General features: G+C 43.5%; 1 protein-coding gene across 1 annotated transcript in view; it reads left to right on the plus strand.

The window, feature by feature from the left end:
- Nucleotides 1–17,679, plus strand: part of fmr1 (fragile X messenger ribonucleoprotein 1) — a 30,494-nt gene extending 12,815 nt beyond the window's left edge. Inside the window, exons 13-15 of the mRNA XM_080008529.1 lie at nucleotides 6,226–6,423; nucleotides 6,611–6,690; nucleotides 12,090–17,679. Coding sequence (XP_079864655.1) covers nucleotides 6,226–6,423; nucleotides 6,611–6,690; nucleotides 12,090–12,266 — 455 coding nt within the window. The 3' untranslated portion in view covers nucleotides 12,267–17,679. The remainder of the gene's footprint in view (nucleotides 1–6,225; nucleotides 6,424–6,610; nucleotides 6,691–12,089) is intronic.
- The last annotated feature ends 3,106 nt before the right edge of the window (nucleotides 17,680–20,785 follow it).

Here is a 20,785-nt window from a genome sequence, read left to right on the forward strand (position 1 = left end):
GCTCCGCAGACACCTTCAGCAGATGACCCAGCTTGACGCACCCAGCCCTGTGCAAGCTGAAGCGTAGGCTGGAGGAGGAAAGGAGGCCGGAGTCCAGCAGTGGGTTCCCAAACAAAGGAACAGCCACATCCCAGGGGCAGTTGTCGTGTCACGGTGGACCTTAACAACCTGTCATGACTGCAGCATTGACTGATAAAAGGTAGTCAGCCCTGTTATGTCCATCCCCTCGGTCTGCAGCAGGAACAGCTGCTTGTCATAAGAGAGGCGCCCCGCCTGCCTCAGCAGCACCTTCACAGCACCAACAGCCTCTGCACCGTTTGGAGGTAGAATGCCGCGACCTTGGATTTAATGTCAATGAGGCCTTGACCCCCCTCCTGGACTGGCAGATAGAGGGATGCTGCTCTAATCCAGTGCTGACTGAACCAAAAGAAGTTGACGCTGGCCCTCTGGATCTCCTCTAGCAGGCTTCTGGGTGGATGCAGAACGGTCAGTCGGTGCCATATGGTCGAAGCGACCAAGTTATTAGCAACCAGTACCCTCCCCCTGTAGGATAACTGGGGAAGTAGCCATTTCCACCTGGACAGTCTGGCACACACCTTCTCCACCACACCATCCCAGTTCTGCATCTGGTACTGCTCCGAGCCTAAAAACACCCCCAAAACCTTCATTCCTCTCTTTTCCCACCTCAGGCCTCCTGGTAACTCAGGAGGCGTTTTCCCCTCCCACCTCTTCACCTGCAAGGCCTTGCTTTTTTCCCCAGTTTACCTCAGCAGACGAGGACGTCTGATTCATTCCTAAGCAAGCCACTAACCCTCGGACGTCATCCTGGTCGGTAACGAAAACATTGACATCGTCTGCTTAAGCAGCCACGACCAGCGACGGCCCCTGTGGTAGCCCTGGTAGTGAGAGCCCGCTCAGCCTGTTTCTTAAAATGTGCAGAAGAGTTTCTATAGCAAGGGAGTAGAGTTGCCCAGAGATGGGACAGCCCTGCCTTATACCTCTCTCTACAGGGAGTGGACGGCTCAACCCCCACACCCACCTTGATCATGCAGGATGCTCCCTTGTAAAGGAGCTGAACATAGTTAATTAACCCTTCCCAGAATCCAAATGCCTTCAAGTTTGAAAATAAAAATCCGTGGTCCACACGATCTAAAGCTTTCTCCTGATCAAGGGATAAGATACCAACATCGATGTTATTGAAATTACACAGGTCAAACAAATCCCTCATTAAAAATAAATTGTCCTTAATAGATCTGCCTGGCACGCAGTAAGACTGGTCCTTTGAAATCAACAGCCCTAAAACCCCTTTCAGCCTATTGGCCAGGACTTTCGAGAAGAGTTTGTAGTCTGCAAAGCAGCGCAATGGGTCTCCCCTAGTTTTTGAGCAAGGCCAAGTCTCCTTTCCTGGGTATGAGAGAACAAGCTCGGCAGCACACCCTCGATCACAGTCCCCGCCCTGAATAGGGGGGTGTAGAAGGCAACCGCATACCCCTCTCATCTCCGCCGGGCTGGTGGTCACCCTGCCAGCCTGGAGACGGAGACAGGCCATCTGTCTGGACTACTAAACAGTCTTCTCCAGGTTGAAGAAATAGGAGCTGGGGGTGTCCATATCCCTGATGCCGAGGTAGCGAGCTCTCACCGTGGCACCCTGTACTCTAGAGAGAGAATTCTGAGAGAATTATTAGGGGTTGATGAACACGCTTGAAGTCTAGTTTGCACCGGAATGTCAAACATCTCGTGGTTCAACTTTAATTAAAACCGATCCACATATGGAGCAGAAATTTGTAAAAAAACCAACCAAATTTGACCCCAAGTATCCAGCTGGTCGTGCGTCGCCGACGCAGCAAAGTTGGAAAACAAGTGGAACGAGAGGAGATTTACAGTGACACTTTGACGTCATCATACTATGTACTATAAATGTGCAGGTTCTGATTCAGAATGTACATTCGCACCGTGTCCAGTGTGTAAATGAGGCTGATTAGACAGACCCAGTACAGCTGGCTGCAATGGGACAAAGCCAGCACAATCAGTCTGCCACAACTGGTAACTGTTTTGCAAATAAATGCAAATAGGATTGCTATCATTGTGGTATGACCAGGCTCACGTTAAACCCTTTGTAAAACATGAACAAATACAGACACTGAATGCCATAGAACTTTATTGTATTATCTAGTTTTACAGTCAGTCATAACTGAAAAAGAAAATAAATAAATGTAGGAATAAATTACAATTTCTTTAAAAATCTGTTAAATTGCAGCCACAATTAAGTAAAATAACATTTAAATAGTACAGTTAAAGTATAAAACAGTATTGCAACATCAAAACTAAGAATAAATAATTAATTTAATAAATTGTTAAATCGCAGCCATCATTTAGTAAAATAAGACATTTAAATACTACAGTATAAAACAGTAGTGCATCACCAACTTAAATGTTCCGCTTTACATTAAGCATCATTGTGACACTAGTGTCTGCTTTATGTGACTGGTTTTCTGTTGTGAAATGTGTTGGTTAAATGGAATAAGCTCTGACTAGCTTCACCTCAAGCTACAGTCGCCATTATTAAACATAACAATCATCACGTGATAAGATATGTGATGTTGGATCGGTGCATAGACTCATGTACTAATCGATATCCAATCCCTGGATGGGTTAAATGCAGAGGCCTCATTTCACCGGCCAATCCACATTTTAGGCTGCATCAGAGGCATATCCAGTATTGGTATTGGAACAACTAATTCAAAATCACTTTTTTCCCCCCAATACTGTATTATATAGTGTGCTGCTGCAGTTGATTTTATTTTAATTTTTTCACCTCAAAACCACAGTACAGAATAAACTGGGACATTTCTGTGACTTGGCTTGTGGGTTCTTTTAGCCCTGCATTAAAATGTCACAAAGTAAGGCCACCCCTGCCTGAATGCACAGGGGACATACACCGATCAGCCACAACATGAAAACCACTGACAGGTGAAGTGAATAACATGGATCATCCCTATCACAATGGCATCTGTCAAGAGGTGGGATACATTAGGCAGCAAGTGAACAGTCAGTTCTTGAAGTTGATGTTTTGGAAGCACGGAAAATTGACAAGCATAAGGTATTGAGAGACTGACAAGGGCCAAGTTGTTATGTCTCTGACATAGTCAGAGCATCTCCAAAATGGCAGGTCTTGTTGGGTGTTCCCGGTATGCAGTGGTTATTACCTACCAAAAGTAGTCCAAGGAAGGACAACTGGTGAACCGACGACAGGGTCATGGGCACCAGAGTTTGTTAGAAAAATTAGTGCAGGTCCACGTGTCCTGCAGGATTTCCATATCCCGGACAAATGGGAGAAATGCCATTTATTTGAGCTTGAAAACAATTGATTAGCAGGCTGTATAAAGAATGAAATCATGAATGCCATGTAGATTTAGGTTTTTTGATTGAATATTTAAAATAAAATAAGTCCCGTCAGTTAAGACCATTTAAAAAAAAATATATATATATATATATATATATATATGTTTTTGTGAAATATTACGGCTTGAAATCTAATTTCGAATATAGATATAGATGGATATAGATAGATATATTTAGAGGGAGAGATTTTGTGTGTGTGTGTGTGTGTGTGTGTGTGTGTGTGTGTGTGTGTGTGTGTGTGTGTGTGTGTGTGTGTGTGTGTGTGTGTGTGTGTGTGTGTGTGTGTGTGTGTGTGTGTGTGTGTGTGTGTGTGTGGAGAGAGATGTATCTATATAAATAGATGTATCTATCTAGAGATGGAGAGATAGGTAGAGAGAGATATATCCCCAAAAACAACCAACTACGGATGTAGGTGTCCCTTTTGTCAACGATACATCATCTTTCTACTTCCCCGAGTTAAGGACGCTGCGGCTCTGTCTCCGCTCCGTGTGTGGGTCTACTGTGTTTACAAGTGCAACCTGCGGGCGGGGCTTAATTCTATATCGAAAAACGTGATTGGTTCGAGGTGAAAGGTCTGCTTTATATCATCGAAACTGATTGGCTTTCGGTTGCGGTAATGAACAGATCTGCAGATTTATTTTTTATCAAAATGATCGAGTCGACTTCATTTCAACACCGAGGAAAAAAAATATTATAATTATCGCTCTTGTTTTATTGCCCAGCACTAATTAAAATTGTGCTTGGAGGGAATTATTTTCATCGGACATTATGACCGGAGAGATTTAAATATGTCTAACATCAACAGATTTTACCGCTCAAAAACCTGCAATTACCGGATAACTGAAACTCCGATGGCCGCCCAAGGCTTATTAATGCGTGTGGGGAGCGAAGGCTAGCCCCTCTGGTCTGATCCCATAGAAAAGCTACTGTTGCACAAATTGCTGGAAAAGTTAATGCTGCTATGATAGAAAGGTGTCAGAACACACAATGCATTGCAGCTTGCTGCGTATGGGGCTGCGTAGCCACAGACCGGTCAGAGTGCCCCTGTCCAGCACCAAAAGTGTCTACAATGGGCACGTGAGCATCAGAACTGGACCATAGAGCAATGGAAGAAGGTGGCCTGGTCTGATGAATCACATTTACATCATGTGCATGGCCGGGTGCATGTAAACGTTGTTTACCTGGGGAAGAGATGGTACCAGGAGGAACTGTGGGAAGAAGGCAAGCTGGTGGAGGCAGTGTGATGCTCTGGGCAATGTTCTGCTGGGAAACCTTGATTCCTGGCATTGATGTGGATGTTACTTTGACATGTACCATCTACCTAAACATTGTTGCAGACCAAGTACACTCCTTCATGTCAACGGTATTCCCTGATGGCAGTGGACTCTTTCAGCAGGATAATGCACCCTGCCACACTGCAAAGATTGTTCAGGAATGGTTTTAGGAGCATGACAAGGAGTTCAAGGTGTTGACTTGGCCTCCAAATTCCCTAGATCTCAGTCCGATCAAGCATTTGTGGGATGTGCTGGAACAACAAGCATGATCCATGGATGCCCCACCTCGCAACTTACAGGACTTAAAGGATCTGCTGCTAATGTATTGGTGCCAAATACCACAGGACACCTTCAGAGGTCTTGTCCATGCCTCGACAGGTCAGAGCTTTTTTGGCGGTACGAGGGGGACCTACAAAATATTAGGCAGGTGGTTTTAATATTGTGGGTGATCAGTGTACACTCACTGAGCACTTTATTGGGAACACTATACTAATACTGGGTAGGACCTCCCTTTGCACTCAAAACAGCCTCAATTTTTCTTGGCATGGATTCCACAAGATGTTGGAAGCATTCCTTTGAGATTCTAGTCCATGTTGACATGATTGCATCACAATTCCTGCAAATATATCAGCTGGACATTAATGCTGCGAATCTCCCGTTCTATCGCATCCCAAAGGTGTCCTTGTGGAATCAGATCCGATGATTGGGAAGACCACTGAACAGCATTGAACTCATTGTCATGTTCATGAAACCAGTTTGAGACGGCTTTTGCTTTGTGACATGGTGCGTTGTCATGCTGGAAGTAGCCATTAGATGTGGGTAAATTGTGGCCATGAAGGCATGCACATGGTCAGGAACAATACTATAGGCTGTGGCATTCAAGCGATCATCAATTGGTATTATCTGACACAAGGCAGGTTAGGTCCATTGATTCATGCTGTTGGCGCCAAATTCTGACCCTATCGTCTGTGTGCCTCAGAAATCAAGATTCATTTGACCAGGCTATCTCCATAAGCCCATCCTCATCAAGGACACCACATCACATCATCACATGTTGTGCATTCTGAGATGTTGTTCTGCTCACCACAATTTTAGTGGTTATTTGAGCCACTGTAGCCTGTCAGCTCAAACCTGTCTGGCTCCGTTGACCTCGCTCATCAACAAGGTGTTTCTGTCCACAGAAATACTCAAAACTGTCTGGCACCAACAATCATGCCATGGTTGAAATCACTGAGATCACTTTTTCCCCATTCTGAGGGTTGATGTGAACATTAGCTGAACTGCTGACCCGTATGTGCATGATTTTATGCATTATCCTGCTGCCATGCGATTGGCTTATTAGATATTTTCATGAATAAGTAGGTGTACAGGTGTTCTTAATAAAGTGCTCAGTGAGTGTATACGTTTCATTGTTAGTTCTAGCTGCATTTCAGCATTGCGCCCACGGGCATACAAAGCTGACTGCTTTGAGCGTAGACCACAACACACAATCAAGTAAAACATTTCCTCAGGGGAGTTTAAACCGTCCCGTTTTCTCCGCCTTCCCCAGGCACGAACTCTGAAGCCTCCAACGCCTCGGAGACTGAGTCCGACCACCGAGACGAGCTCAGTGATTGGTCGTTGGCCCCCACTGATGAACTGATGACGGCGGGCGGGACGCTCCCCAGGCGGTCCGATGGGCGGAAGAGGGCAGGAACAGGGGTGCCACGGGGGCGGGGGGGCAGAGGAGGTAGAGGGGGGTATAAAGGTGCGTATGGTCAGGAGTTCATGTTTTAGCATTTTGCAAATATATCACATTTTGAACATTTTAACATTTAAGACATTTAAGGAATTTCCCATTTGGCAATATTAGTTGTACAGTCCTCGTTGTGGTTATTGTTGCAGACAGGTGAGAATTGTTTCCTAAAACTCTGCTGTTGCACCTTGCACCTTAGGTGAAGAGGTGCAGTGGAATGAGCCGCGACCTCGGCATGTCAGAGACCCCAAAACCAGAGCACAAGAAGACTCTCTACAGGTAATGCACATAACTTTATAAAGCAAACAAATAGGCCGTAATAATTTGCTAATGATGTCCAATGGGGCTGCATGACTGATCATATTTACAATGACAAAGTGGGTGAGAACACACCATTTGTCCCCACTTTCACTGCCTTATTGCTTACTAATTTAACTATGCTTGTTAATTGATTGCAAGTTACAGATCAATGATGGAACTATGGTCAAAAACAGACACATACTTTCCTGGGTTTGTTGGTGTTTTATATAAGGTTCCACATATCAACATTTGATTCAAGAAAAACACGGACATGACAGAACTGACAGGTTCAGTTCTGCATTCCAGAAGTTAATCATTTTCTTTCTTTGGTATTTACCATACTCACCATTTGTTCCAGACACAAAAGGAGGAGGCAACCAACCACTTCCTGTATTTATATGCTTGGTGACATCATCGGTTGTGTAACTGGGTTAGACCAAGTATGGGGAGGTAAATTAGTTTTAAGAAAGTTATTTATGTTGATTGTGATCTGTTTATGTATGGTTGCAATTGTCTGTTATATGATAATGTGACATTTTTTCTGCTTGAAGGTTAGTCAGAATGAACCACTTTATCACTCACTTTGTCAGGAGAGGCAGTGGATTTACCTGTAGAAATGGTGCACCCAAGATTCACTGCTGCTGATGGAAGGGTCTTATTTAAGCAGTTGCTTTTGGCTGTCAGAGAGAGGGGTTGGACGTCATTTTGTAGCTGTGTGCACATGATGAGTTAATTTAAGTTGCATTACAATAGAGTTGAGTTATTTCAGTTAGGCCAAGTTAACTGTTTATTTATTGTTTTTTTTTGTACATCATTTTGGTTACACATGCAGCTTGGTGCCACTTATTTTCAAATAAAACACCTTTGTTATACCTGGACAAATTTATCTCGCGTCTGCCTCCTACCACCTTCCTAGCCACTCTGTCAGGCTTCATCACAGTTGGTGGCAGGGGTGGGATAACTTTCTAGCCCTCCTGGATCCTGAGAACTCTCCACCTAAAGTCCATAACTCTGCTTCTGCTTGAGCCAGATTACCATTGGTTAGCTCCTGAAACTGGTCCAGTTTGTCTCTCACTTTCGGGACATACGAGAGCTCACTGCACTGCTGTTGTGACATAGGAAGCTGCCAGGCCTCCTTCAAGACATCCATTGGACCCCTTAATAAATGTTCATACAGCAGCTGGAAAGCTGAAAACCCGGATGGTTGTGGGACTTCTTTGTATGCAAACAACAAGAATTGAAGCCATTGGTCCCAGTCTGACCCTGAGTCATTCGCAGATTTCTTCACATTGACTTGAGGGTCTTGTGAAAGCGCTCAATGGGGCCACCTGTTTGTGCATGGTAGGGACTGGTCTTCACACATTGAATTCCCAGCATGCTGTACACCTCTTTCAGCAGGCTTGACATGAAGTTGGAGATGATCTCCTTTGGGATGCCGACTCGGAGAAAAGCTGAATGAGGCACTTCACAATCTGGCAGGCTTTGATCTTCAAGGGCAAGGCTTCAGGGTATCTCGCGGCATAATCACAGACTACCAGTATGTACTTGTGTCCTGCGCTACTGTCAGCTGTTAACTGACACTGTGGACAAGACTGACAATATTTTACTGTGTCAGTGTACTGTTGGGGTCAGTAGAAACAGGGAACCATTCTATAAAATGTTTTTGCCTGTCCTAAGTGGCCTGCCCAAGGAGTAAGAGTGGCTCAGGTTATGGATTGTGGGCTTCAAACTCTGGAATGACGAGCACTTCCTCGTTCACAAACGCAAAAGGTAACTCCTCCCACCCCACTGTTGAACTAGCCTGTTCCTGCTTGCTTTTGGACCTTGTGACAGCTAGTAAACGTTGACTGGCACAGCTAGCCCTAGCCTCACGACTTGGCTATCAATTCAGCAAGGATAGGGAGACCACAACCTGATAGGGCGGTTGTTCTAATATCCCTACTAAAAGCAAGTAGAATTTGAGGGGAAGAAACTAACTCATGGTTCTGGCTCTCAACTCATTCCAACCAAGAGGCTTACCCAATGGTGTGGATGGGCAGGACTTGGCTGGGAGGTACTGTTTTGATGGATGGTGGGCAGCCAGGAAAGCTTCTGCCAATTCTGCAGCCTCTTTGGAGGTAATTGGGTTCCGCTCTTTAGTTCAGGTGCAAAGCTCAGGATTCAGCACTTTGAGAAACTGCTCCATGATGATGGTGTCTCCAATTTGCTCCTTTGTCTTTGCTTTGGGAGCCATCCACTTGTCATACAAGTCCTTGAGGTAGACCTGCAGCTCTTGAGGTGTCTCCTCTTCTCCTGCCACACTGGAACGGAACCTCAGTTGGTCCCTGCCCTGATTTCAGACTTTTGCAAAACAGCAGACGGTGTCATCAATGTCCATAGTTATGCAGGGCGGGCTTTACCGGTTAGCAATGGAGCTATGTGAAGAGCCCATTCATCCTGAGGCAACTGACAGGCATGAGCAATTATCTCAAAGGTGATTTAAAATAATGTTCAGTGTCGCAAGGGCTGCATTTTTGGGGTTTTCCAACAAGGAATCCTCACTAGACTGGAATGCTGTCTTCCATTAGGTGACTGAGATTGATCAGCCTGAGGCCTCTCTTGCTGGCGTTGCTGGGATGTGAGGTGACTCGGCTGTACGCTCTATGAACGGGCTGCATGTGGCTCCTGAACCTTCTATCAGTGGCTGACGATCCTAGCGGTCCTGTTGTACCTCATGTTGGAGCTGGGTAAACTGGTGCTGGATTCGCCTCCACTTCTCCTCTACACTCAGGGGCAAATTCATAAAAGGATTGCTCAGCTTTTTCAGCTGCTAAACCGACGTAATTAACAAAAAACGCAAGCGTCTGATTCACAAAGCACCCGCAAACAGTGAAATGCACTGTTGTGCTGCCACACAAATAGCTTCTCTATATAGGATGGGTCAAATGCAGAGGATTAATTTCCCCCAGAGGGATTTATAAAGTATAATAACCAAATAAATAAAAAGTTAAGTAAACAAGCCCCCCTTGACGCACTGATGCGCAAATTATTTACCTTGCCACATGATGGATACTTGCGATAAGACGCAAAACAAGCGCAAATTGCACTCACCTGCAAAACATTATGGGTGTGTTTGCACTGTCATGTCATTGGCGCGATATCTTTTGTGAATCAGATGCTAAGACAACGCAGATAGCAGGCGCAATTGATGTGCAATTCATGTTGCTATTAGCGGCTGCAATCCATTCTTTGTGAATTCACCCCTCAGTTGCTTGATGTTGCTTCTGTCGGCTTGACATTTTCTTCACTGCCTCCTTCTAGCCTGGATTCTGCCACCAACTGTGAGGAAGCCTGACTAGAGTGGCTCGGAAGGTGGTAGGAGGCAGATGCGAGAACATTTGTCCAGGTATAACATAGTCTTTTTTTGTTTGTTTTGTTTTGTTTTTTTATACAAAAAAGTGGCACCATGCTACATATGTAACCAGAAATATGTAAAAACAAAAATAAACGTTAACACGGCCTCACTGAACAAAGTCAACTCATTGTAACGCCACTTAAATTAACTTAATATCACATGCACACAGCTACACACTGACGTCAAACCCCTCTCTCAGACAGCAAAAAGCAACTGCTTAAATAGACCCTTCCATCAGCAGGAGTCTAGCTAGACTGTACCATTCCTACAGGTAAAGGTCCACTGCCTCTCCTGACAATAGGTAAGTGATAAAGTTGTTCATTCTGACTAACCTTCAAGCAGAAACAATTTCACATTACCATATAACAGACACCACACTTGGTCTAACCCAGTGACATCACTTATGCTCCTGTGTATAAATACAGGAAGTGGTTGGGTGCCTCCTCCTTTTGTCTCTGGAACACATGGTGGGTACCTTATGGAATGCAGAACTGAACCAAAAAATAATAAAATAATAACTAAACCTTACAATATGTTTGTATTTTACTTAAACCAGAAATGTTGATGGTATGTGGATTGTAACCAAATATAATGCAAAACACAAACAAACCTGAGATAGTATGTGTCTGAAAATTACAGCTCAGTGATAGAAACATGGCTAAAAGAACAATTGACAACCATGGTTCAATTAGTAAGCAATATGGCAATGATGGTGAAAACGGGGACAAATGGTGTGTTCTTTCCCACTTGTCACATTCACTATCATGATTCATACATCTGTGCGATCTTCTCCTTAGAGACGACGTAGGTTGACGAAACTACCAATGACAAAGCTGCATTAAATCATGTCGCAAATGCGCACAGGAAGAGCGGAGAGGAACAAAATACATGCCAATAAGGTTCTATGAGGACACAAATATTAAGTTTGGATTTGTTTAGTTCAGTCAGTGGTGTGGATAATAAATGTAATGCATGAAGCCTCCGTTTACAACTGTAGCAAACAAAATCACCTTCAGACTGTCCTCAGACACTGAGGACAGTCTGCCCCGGTAGAGTCACATCGCTCTGGGCGGGGACCAGCCCACGTACACTCGGCAGTAATAAAAAAAAAAAACACGAAAGTTGAAGCAAGCTTTTAAATGAGGCCTTGTAGGTGTAATATGAGGGAAGATTCAGAAACTGGTTTGCTTGCTTCTCGCCTCAAATTTGTTCAGAAACAGATTTTGGGGGACCGATAAGCTGAAACCCCATTGGCTAAAGTCGCTTCAGTATTCCTACTGGCGGTGCGAATGAAACCATAAAAAGGTAGGTATTTAGTTCTCGGGGGGGCCTCCCCAGTTCCTCATTCCCCTCGGGGAGGCCCCAGAACTGTTTGGTCAGAAAACCCCTTATTATAGCAAGTGTGTCTGTATATTCAATTTGGGAGCTGTAGGTCACACTCGTGAACACTCCTCCGCCATTCATATTCAGGCAAATCAACGGCTTTTGAAGCTCGCCATGGTAACTGCTCCTTGAGGGGCTTTTGGCTTTCGGTTACAACAACCCTCATACAAACTGTCTTAACAATGGCAACAGGTCCTTACGCACTGATGACTAAGCTGTCCCTTTCTTTGCTGTGTACTTTAAAGCGGCTGCCGGAGCAGCACTAGGGCTCTCACTCTAGTCACTGTACTTGTTTACTTGGCGTCAGTAAATCCAAAGATTCTCTGTCCTGTTAGGTAGGGTTTTGATCATTTCCCGTTGAAATATAAATTGGACAGTCCACTGTTGCCTCGATGGCTGCTGAGACTTCAAAGTTCTCCAAACTGGCAGTCTGCACGGATCTCTCCGTTTGGGATGAAATGGCGTCCTTTTGGCGTCCTCTTGCGCTCCATTTTTGCCGACTGCTTTTACTGCCACAAAAGATTTGACCACCTGCAGCTTTAACTTTGTCATGCACCCCCCTGCCCCGCCCCGCCCACACCCTCTCTCCTCCATTCTGTAGATCCGTGTGGACAGCAACAATGAGCGCAGCGTGCAGCACTCCCCAGCAAACCGAGGGCGAGGCGCGGGGCCTCCCTCCCCCCAGGGCCCCCCACGCCACCACCACCGGCCCCTCAGGGACAGAGTGCTGAAGAAGGACAAACAGGACACTCCCCCGCTGGTGAATGGAGTGTCGTAGACGCGACGCCGGAGAGCGACCCATGTGTGCACACACTACACACACACACACACACACACACACACACACACACACACACACACACACACACACACGACTACTTGTTCCGCTGTAGGGCCTGGTTCTCTCTCTCTCTCTCTCTCTCTCTCTCTCTCTCTCTCTCTTGCTTTTTTTCGTTTTTGTTTTTTCTCTCCCCCTCCCTCTCTCGCTCATACACGCACTCACTCCCCTCGACCTCTCAGTTCACAAGACCATGTACCTTAGAGTTTGTGGGCCCGAGACGGGGATCTAGAATCTCTAATCAGTCCGCTCTTGGTCTCGATTGGTGTCAAGCAGCGGCACGTTCTCATCTAGAAGCTCTTAGAGAAGTAGGCTAGAAAAGGAGGTTGGCCCCAAACCCCACCACCAACAATAAAAGAAATTCAAATACATAAACGTAGCCATCTTCACATTTTCCATTTCCTGTTGGCACACGATGACAAGCTGGACGATTACGTCATTGGTTTACAGACATGACTACAAGTCAGTGATTTTTAAATCACCTCCAGTTTCCCAGAGGCAGTGGTCCATGTGAATTTAAGCGCTTGTAAAAAGTCAAAATGCAGCAACAATGTCGTTGAAGGGCTAGAGGTAGTTTGCCAAAACGGTTCAATGGAGGAATACAAAATACCACCTTTAACCGACTGGGTCAATGGGGGGTTTTATCTGTCCATTTTCAGTTCTTGGCATCCATGATTAAGGTTGAAATATAGTGGACATGTACCAGCATTTTTGTGTTTGTGTAAATTTTTCGGGCGGTCATGTACAAAAGAAATTAGTTGCATCAATTACCTTTTCTTCTCTTTTTCTTTTTTTGTTCTTTCTGTCAAGTCTAAGCCTCTCCCATTGTCTTCATCTGTCAAACCATTTTTATTAAAAAACATTTTTAATTTAAAGAAAATGTTGGGGTTGATCAACCAGATCGCCCCTCCCCAAACCCTTGTCAGGTCAGAAATGATGAATTTTATTGTGTCTTAGTAAACCTCTGTCTTGGAAGAATCTGTCAGACTTTTTGCCAGATCCTCATTTTATATTAAAACTAAAAGTTAGAATCTACCTTCCATTCTAACAAGATGTCAGCACTTCCATCTTCTGTATGCCAGGAGTCTCAACACAGACTTATCGAACTATTAAAAACACTCGGCCAGAGCTGGCCCGTATTTACCCGTACGTACCTGTATTTTCGATTTCCATAGGGGAAAATGAAGGAAACGGAACGTCCTCTTCTTTTTTCGTATCACATCAAGGTATGGGTGTCGCCGTCCCAGGAAGCTGCCATCATTATGCGCCCGATGCCTTACAACCACACATTTATACTGTCGCTGCGCAGTCTTCACCAAAGCCTGTAGCCGCCTGACCTGGTTCAAATAATATGTCATGTTGATTTAGTTGCTTTTTATTTTATACGGTGTATTCATCCCAACCTACTGTCCCCACCGGGTACCAATCTCTGCAAGGTGCAACCGACATCATCTCTTAATCCCTCTTAAAAATCCAGCCTTTACTTTTTCGTCCCAATCCAAAGGCCGAGCAGGACACCCAGGACACCCAGGACACCCTGCTCCTACGTTTGGTTGAATGTAGGAAGAAGTGCAAAACGTGAAGAACGAAAGCTTTTTCAAACGGTCGCTTTCAGTTGAGCCGTGTCCACTGTCGGAGATGAGGGTTCGGGGGGGGGGCGAGGGAATAAATCAATCATGCGTAATAGGTTTAATATTTTTTTTTGTTCTTAGGGTATAGTTGAGTTTCCAGTGTTGTCACATTTTCTTCTTCCGTCAACGGGGAACATCGACTTGCTACTAGATGGTACGTGGGGTTCACTTCTTGATACAGTGCAGAAGGACAGGCCTAGGCTGGGGGTGGTTCAATGGCACAAGCTCACAGACAAAAACCATCGTGTAACAAAGGTGAACGCTGGCCACTTGCGTTGGGACAACCTTCCGAGAAATTGTTATTAAAAGAATACATGCAAGATATGTGGAAAAAAAACCTCAAAACATTATCAATACTTCGCTGCCGATCTGTTGAAACTATCACTTCCACTTCTGTCACAGTTCTCCATCGGAGCCATTGTTTCGTTTTTGTTTGTTTCCCCCAGTACGCATTCACTGCGACGTATCTGGAACCAACAAAATGGCACAAGTGAAAACTAGGAATACAGTCAACAGAACATGACGGGGGTGGGGCGTCACATTGGATTGTATATGATGAAAAAGAGTGGGGTGGGGTTGTTTGCATACTGTATATAATGATGTCATTATTTGTTTAAGGAGGAAAAAAAAATTTGTACTATTGTTCAAATGTGCACTTATCCTGACATTTTTCTTTTTGTGTTTTAATATCGGTAAACTGCTAGAGCTCTTGATAATAAACGTATGTGTGAAATGTAGTATCCTCCACTGGGAACTATTATACCAGAGTTGAACTTGAAGCTCTGAAAGGAAATTCCATTACATGAAAGAATCTGCATACGTTCATTGCTGTTGCTTTTAAAAGCTTGTTCTTGATTCTTTTTTTTTTTTTTTTTCCCCAACTTTGACAACTTCCAATTTTTTTTTGGAACAAAAATGGCGTTACGAGACAACCCGCTTGAGATGTTTTAAAATGGGATATTGTGAAAAGAGCTGTGCTGAACAGGGTTGCCAACAAACAGAAACAGACATGACCGTTTTGGAGTTTTGTCACATGCCGCATTTCTCATCATTAAAAAGCGTTTTCATCAATGAACTCATGCTTTCCCTCGTCCACCAAACTGCCGCAGTGACTTTTGCTGTCTTCGACCATGGACACGTCACCGTTAACTCGCACAGTAATAGCAAATGGGTTTTTTAATCGGTCTTTTATGTTTTGAATGTTTGGGGGTGCGGGTATATATACATTAAGTCAGATGAGATTTGCATGAACTTTCTTACTTTCCCATTGCTATGTCACTTAGGTTTACATGTGTGTGTGTAAATCTGTAATTTTTCTTTTTTTTACAAATATGATCAACTTTGTGTTTGTTGTTATGGTTGGCAACCCTGGTGATGACATGGATACAGGGGATGGACAAAATAACAAACCTCTAACAAACTACTAATAAACTAATGTTCTGGCCTTGATAAGGATAAAGGTTCACTGGCCTTCAGAAGAACTTCAGTCCTCCTTCAAATGCTGTATCAGACGATAACTGCGGGAAGTGTGATATTGGACTATTGTCAGTTAAGAAGGAAAGCTTCCAGTGGAGGTATGAAGGAGGTGGAAATATGCTGTACGACAGAATTTGCCACAGTGGGTTGATGTTGGTTCAATCTGGTGTTCGGTGAAAGACACTTGACCTCATCTAGGTATTGATACTGTTGGAACTTCTGCCGATATAGCATCGAGTGGAGGTGAACGTGAAGCGCGTAGCCCTTTATAAGACCATATAGAGCGGTCATGGGACCAACTGACTCCGATGAGATAGGCACCTATACCATAGAAGCGCCACCGCGTTGTACTCCAAGCCGTCAAGTCTCAACTGAAGGCCTCCTCTAGTTTTCCTCAAATGTAGTCCCACCCAGGTGGAGGAAAAATGTTGAAAGGTGACAAGGGTTGGATCCATTTTGTGATGGTTTTTGAGGTCTCCAACCATCCTGTTGAGGGAAATTTGAGGGATGCCCCCCCCCCCCCCCCCCCCCCCCATGTAACCGAGGCAATTTTTGTGGCGACTATTGCTTTGGAAATCCGCTCCCTAATGTTGCTTTGAAAACGTTTCTCAAAATTGCTGATTGTCAGAAAGCTTATTTTTGCGAACTTACGAGACTAATTGGACTTTATGAAGCTAACCTGAAAAGTGTCCCTTGTAATTGCAATTTGACAACTCAAAATGTATTGTGGTGTTTCCCCTAATTTGTCCATCCCTTGTAGAAACCAGTGGATGTTTTTACTGGCCAGCAGACATTTTCTGGTTCACACCCGTTAGTGCTACAATGAAACAATTACTTAGATTTTAGGGCAAATCATTTCCTACAGATAAGCATCTGCTCTTTGACTTCTCGCTACGGATGGGTGAATTGTTCAGGTTTACAAATATTGAGTCTTTAACTGAAAGAAAAATGTAAGAATGTAATCAGATTGTATGACCTAAATCGTAAACTCTCATTAAAAAAACAAACAAAAAAACCCCTCCAAACTGACTTGAGTTTTGAGGTTAAAAAGCTGAGTTGTTTGCAAGTGCATATTAATTTTTTCTTTTTTAGTGCACTGTGAGGGTAGGTAACTACTAGATTCTTGTTTATATTCACTTCTGTTTCGTTTACCAAACTGTGATTTAAATGCTGTACAATTCCCAGCTTAAACCAGCAGCGCACTGGCCAGAACAATTGTATCTCCTCGAACAAATCTTTCATCTTAACCAGATAAAAAAAGACATAACATCCTTTCAGACTGATACTTGTGCTTTTTTTTTGTTGATGTATTGTAGTTTGAGTTCTAGGTCTTGGAGCAAAGATGTTCACTGGGCTTACGAAGAATAATTTTTAAGCACTGAAACAGAACTTGAACGCTTAAATTCAACTACCGGGGCTTTCACATCGTTATAAGGTGGTATTCTGCCAAATCCAGTTGGAAGGTGATCGACAAAGGCAACATCCTGACTATTCACGGCTGTACTTTAAAATAAGTTACATCTGCCGCACAGGACTTAACTTGTGTGACGTTTTTAAGCAGGAAAGTAATTTAATAAATCCCAAATTCATTAGGGCAATGCTTATAGCCTCTAGTGTGGGGAAAACAATCGATTGAAAAGGTCTATAGTGAACATCAAACAAGTGTTACTGAGGTTTTACGTAAACATTTTCATCCAAGGTGGTACATTTAGATTCTGTGCGACCTTCAACTGTGGGAAAGTTCCTCCTTGTAAAACTTCTTTCCTATCTTTTGAACAAATTTAATTTCTCCTTCCTCTATTCACACGGACTAAATTGTACTTACTGCTCATACCGTCGACAAACCCAGCATTCATTGGGGGGTTACCCATGTCGAATTAGAATCTTTTCATTTCCACTCGACGCCAAATTATCCAAGACGTGGGGATTCCAACCTTGATACCCAACCTTGTCCTTTTTTTTTTTCTTCTTCCCGGTAATCAATCAAATCAACAAGTAATTCAAAACCAACAACCGTACCAGAAACCCGATAGACAACTGTTATTTAAAATATAGATGGAAATATTCAAGGAGAGGAGAGTAGGGTTAGTCGAACGGATCTCAAAAACCTTGTTTGAAGGATTCAATTAGCACGTTTGGATTTTTTAATTTCTTTTTGGTACATAATTGCGGTAAAGATTTGTGGGGCTGTATTGAGATCATAGTGTGATATTTTGTATGCAAGCAGTTTCAATAAATAATAATCAATCTTCCGTTTTGCCTGTCTGAACTTTGAATTCACCATTCACAATAGGGTGAAACTGCTGGATACTTACTACTATGTACCTTTTTTTTTTTAAATATGTAATAAAAAGGTGAACTCCGAGATCTCCACAGCGTACAGTAACTGTCTATTCAGTCAATCAAGCTAAAAAGGTCCTGTTGTGGCATTTTGAAGTCTGTTTTGGTTAGGCCATACAGACGCCCTTGGTCACCTCTTTACTTTGTTGCACAGTCTTTTTGGCTTTTATTGAGTCTTACTTTGAGTAGTTGAGGTGAATGAAGGTTCTTCCTGTCCGAGGTATGAGTTATTGTTGTTTCTTGGGTGTGCGTGTTTGTTTGCTTGCGGTGGCTGGTGCAATAATCATGCTCAAAATCACAACAACAAAAAAAAAATAATGATAAACTGTGTTTTATATTAATACTGAACAAAAAATTAAGCGGTAGAAAAACTGTTTGCCGTTGGCATCCTTCCTGCTCCCTGCACACCTGTCTTAATTTACCGGCTTGCCTTGCAGCTCAGTCAGTTAAACAGTACCCTAACCCCTCACTAGGGGCTGCAATTTACTAATATATAATTTGGCTCCAACACACCGTACCCTATTGTTGTGGGCATAACGATCCCAAAACTAGAAAATCGGAGCCAACACAAATTCAGAAACGAGTCGTGTGTGTATGTGCGAGATCTTGCTGATTAGCTGTTCAAGAGCATTAGTTCAGGTCTGAGGCATCACCCTCCTGACTAGTGATTTTGTGTCGCGCCTACTTTAAAGGATTCAAGCAGTTATCCATGAGCCTCGTGGGGCGCTTGTATCTGCTGCTTATACAATGTCCCCAGGCTCTTCTGATTTTGTTCCATTTGTGTCTTTCTTGTATGAAGGGGGGGTACTTCTTCACCCATCTTGTCCAAAATAGATCCAGATATATACTGTACCTCCATCTGCGTCTCATTATATACATGCATCATTATATATATATATATATTTATATATATATGCATTATCATTATATACATCATCTTGCTTAAAGATCCCAAGTGGAAGGATAGGCTGCACTTTGAGTAACAGAAGGTGTATTAGTGCTTCTAGGCCATTTGGCTCGGTCGTCACTGGGCGACTGTTGAGAATTGATTCGACTTCGCACATGACTGTATTAAGACTTTCATTGTCCTATGTTTTTTGTTTTGTCACTGCCAGCAAGACCCTCTTTAGCAAACACATAAGTCTTTCCCACACTCCAACATGGTGTGCAGCAGCAGGAGGATTGAACGTCCACTTCACTCCTCTCTGTTGTAAAGCCTTTTTTATTTCATCTTGATTCCATGTTTAAAGGCTTCCTTCACCTCTTTCTCTGTTGCAATGAAATCTGTCCCATTGTCTGACCAAAGTTCACTCACTTGGCCTCTCCTGCAGATAAAGTGTCTCGTGCATTGATGTATGATGAATCAGTATCTAGAGAATGAGCCACTTCAAGATGTATTGCTCAACTACAAAGACTTCTTCAGCACTTTAATTCAATGGGGCCAAAGTAATTCACTCCTACTTGAGTAAATGGCAGCATGTGATTCATGGAGAGACTCTGACTTTTGGTAAGTATGCCATCCTCTGTTCTCCTACCTTTGCGCGGAGATTTCGGCATGTCACACAATCAGATGATTTTCCTTGACAATGAATTGGTACAAGGAATCCAAAACCTTTGACGTAAAGCAGACGTAGAATGACACATAATGGTTCTTGGGAAGAATCACAGGATGCTTTGCTTCCTCCGGCACTTTGCTCTACTGCCCACTCTAAGTACTTCCTGGTCCAGGCTTGGGTCAAGTTTTAATAGAGATTTGTCTCTCGATGTTTAAATTCTGGGATTTGCAAGTTCTTCTGGGAAACCTTGCACTTGGCAGTAGCACACAACTGCAGTCTCTACATCTCTTAGGTCACCCAGTGTGAGTTTGCAAACTTGCATCGATTTTTTGAATATTTAATTTCATTTTTTTCAATCAAGCCTAATGCTTGAGCTTCTATTTGGACAGTTATATCCTCTTTCCTCTCTATAATCCTTGTTTTAAGGGTGCTAGTCTTGCCTTTCCCGAGATGAAGGACAGATGTACTTGATCTTCCAGGCTTGTTAATTGCAGGTAGGTTATTATACCGTAGCCCATCTTGTTGCGTCACCAAAGTGGTGATGTTGCGCTGTTTTTACTTCTCCAAAATCCTTTGGTTTGATACATCTATTGATGCTGAAGTTTTCCATCCGTTGTAGTCCGCTAAACCACTTCTGCCATGAATGGTGTTACACCTATGGAATCTTGTCATCCCATCCAGGGTTTCTTTGACGTCACCTTCGTGCCACTACAGGAATTGAAGGAAGTTTGAGTCAGCTGGTGTAACTTTTACCTGGTGGAACTGCCATAATAGCCACCGATACTTGTCGAAAGCGAAAGAGAATGCCAAGCAGTGCGTTTACGAGGTTTGGTCTATGATACAAAATTCTATTTTTATAATTAGTATCCTATATTTTTAGATATTGTATTCTGTTTTTCTTTTCTGTTTTCCTACTTTTATTTTATTTTCTCCCCTGGAAGGCTCTGTCCCCAGTCTGCACATTCTGTGCACGTCGTACCATCTCGTGTTGTCTTTGTCTGTGGCGTTATCTGCAGCTGTTTATGTCCCTGATGTGTATTTTTTCCCCCTCAGCTATTTTCTGACTTAAGAAACTGCTCTCTGAATAATTTGTCAGTCAATCCTGTTTCACCCTTTGGAGTGTGTACTGTATTGTGCTCATTTTACTTCTGCAGAAATAAAATCCTTTAAAATCTCTGAACCAAAATTGCGGAACCAGGTTCACCTCACAATACACGGGGCGTAAAATTCCCCGACAATTTGCAGATGAGGATCTTCGTGATGTGCAATGTGAGGGTCACCGGTCTGTAGTGATTTAGCTCAGCCGGGCAACCTGCTTTGGGTACCGGTACAAGACATGATGTTTTCTACAGAGCCGGGACCCTCCCCATCTGTAGACTCAGGTTGAAGATCCTCTGGAGAGGCTCACTCACTTGGGCAGCGCAGTCTATAAGCATGCTTGGACACACAGCATCTG

The sequence above is a fragment of the Zeus faber genome (genome assembly GCF_960531495.2).
Source record: "Zeus faber genome assembly, chromosome: 10".
Lineage (NCBI taxonomy): Eukaryota > Metazoa > Chordata > Actinopteri > Zeiformes > Zeidae > Zeus > Zeus faber.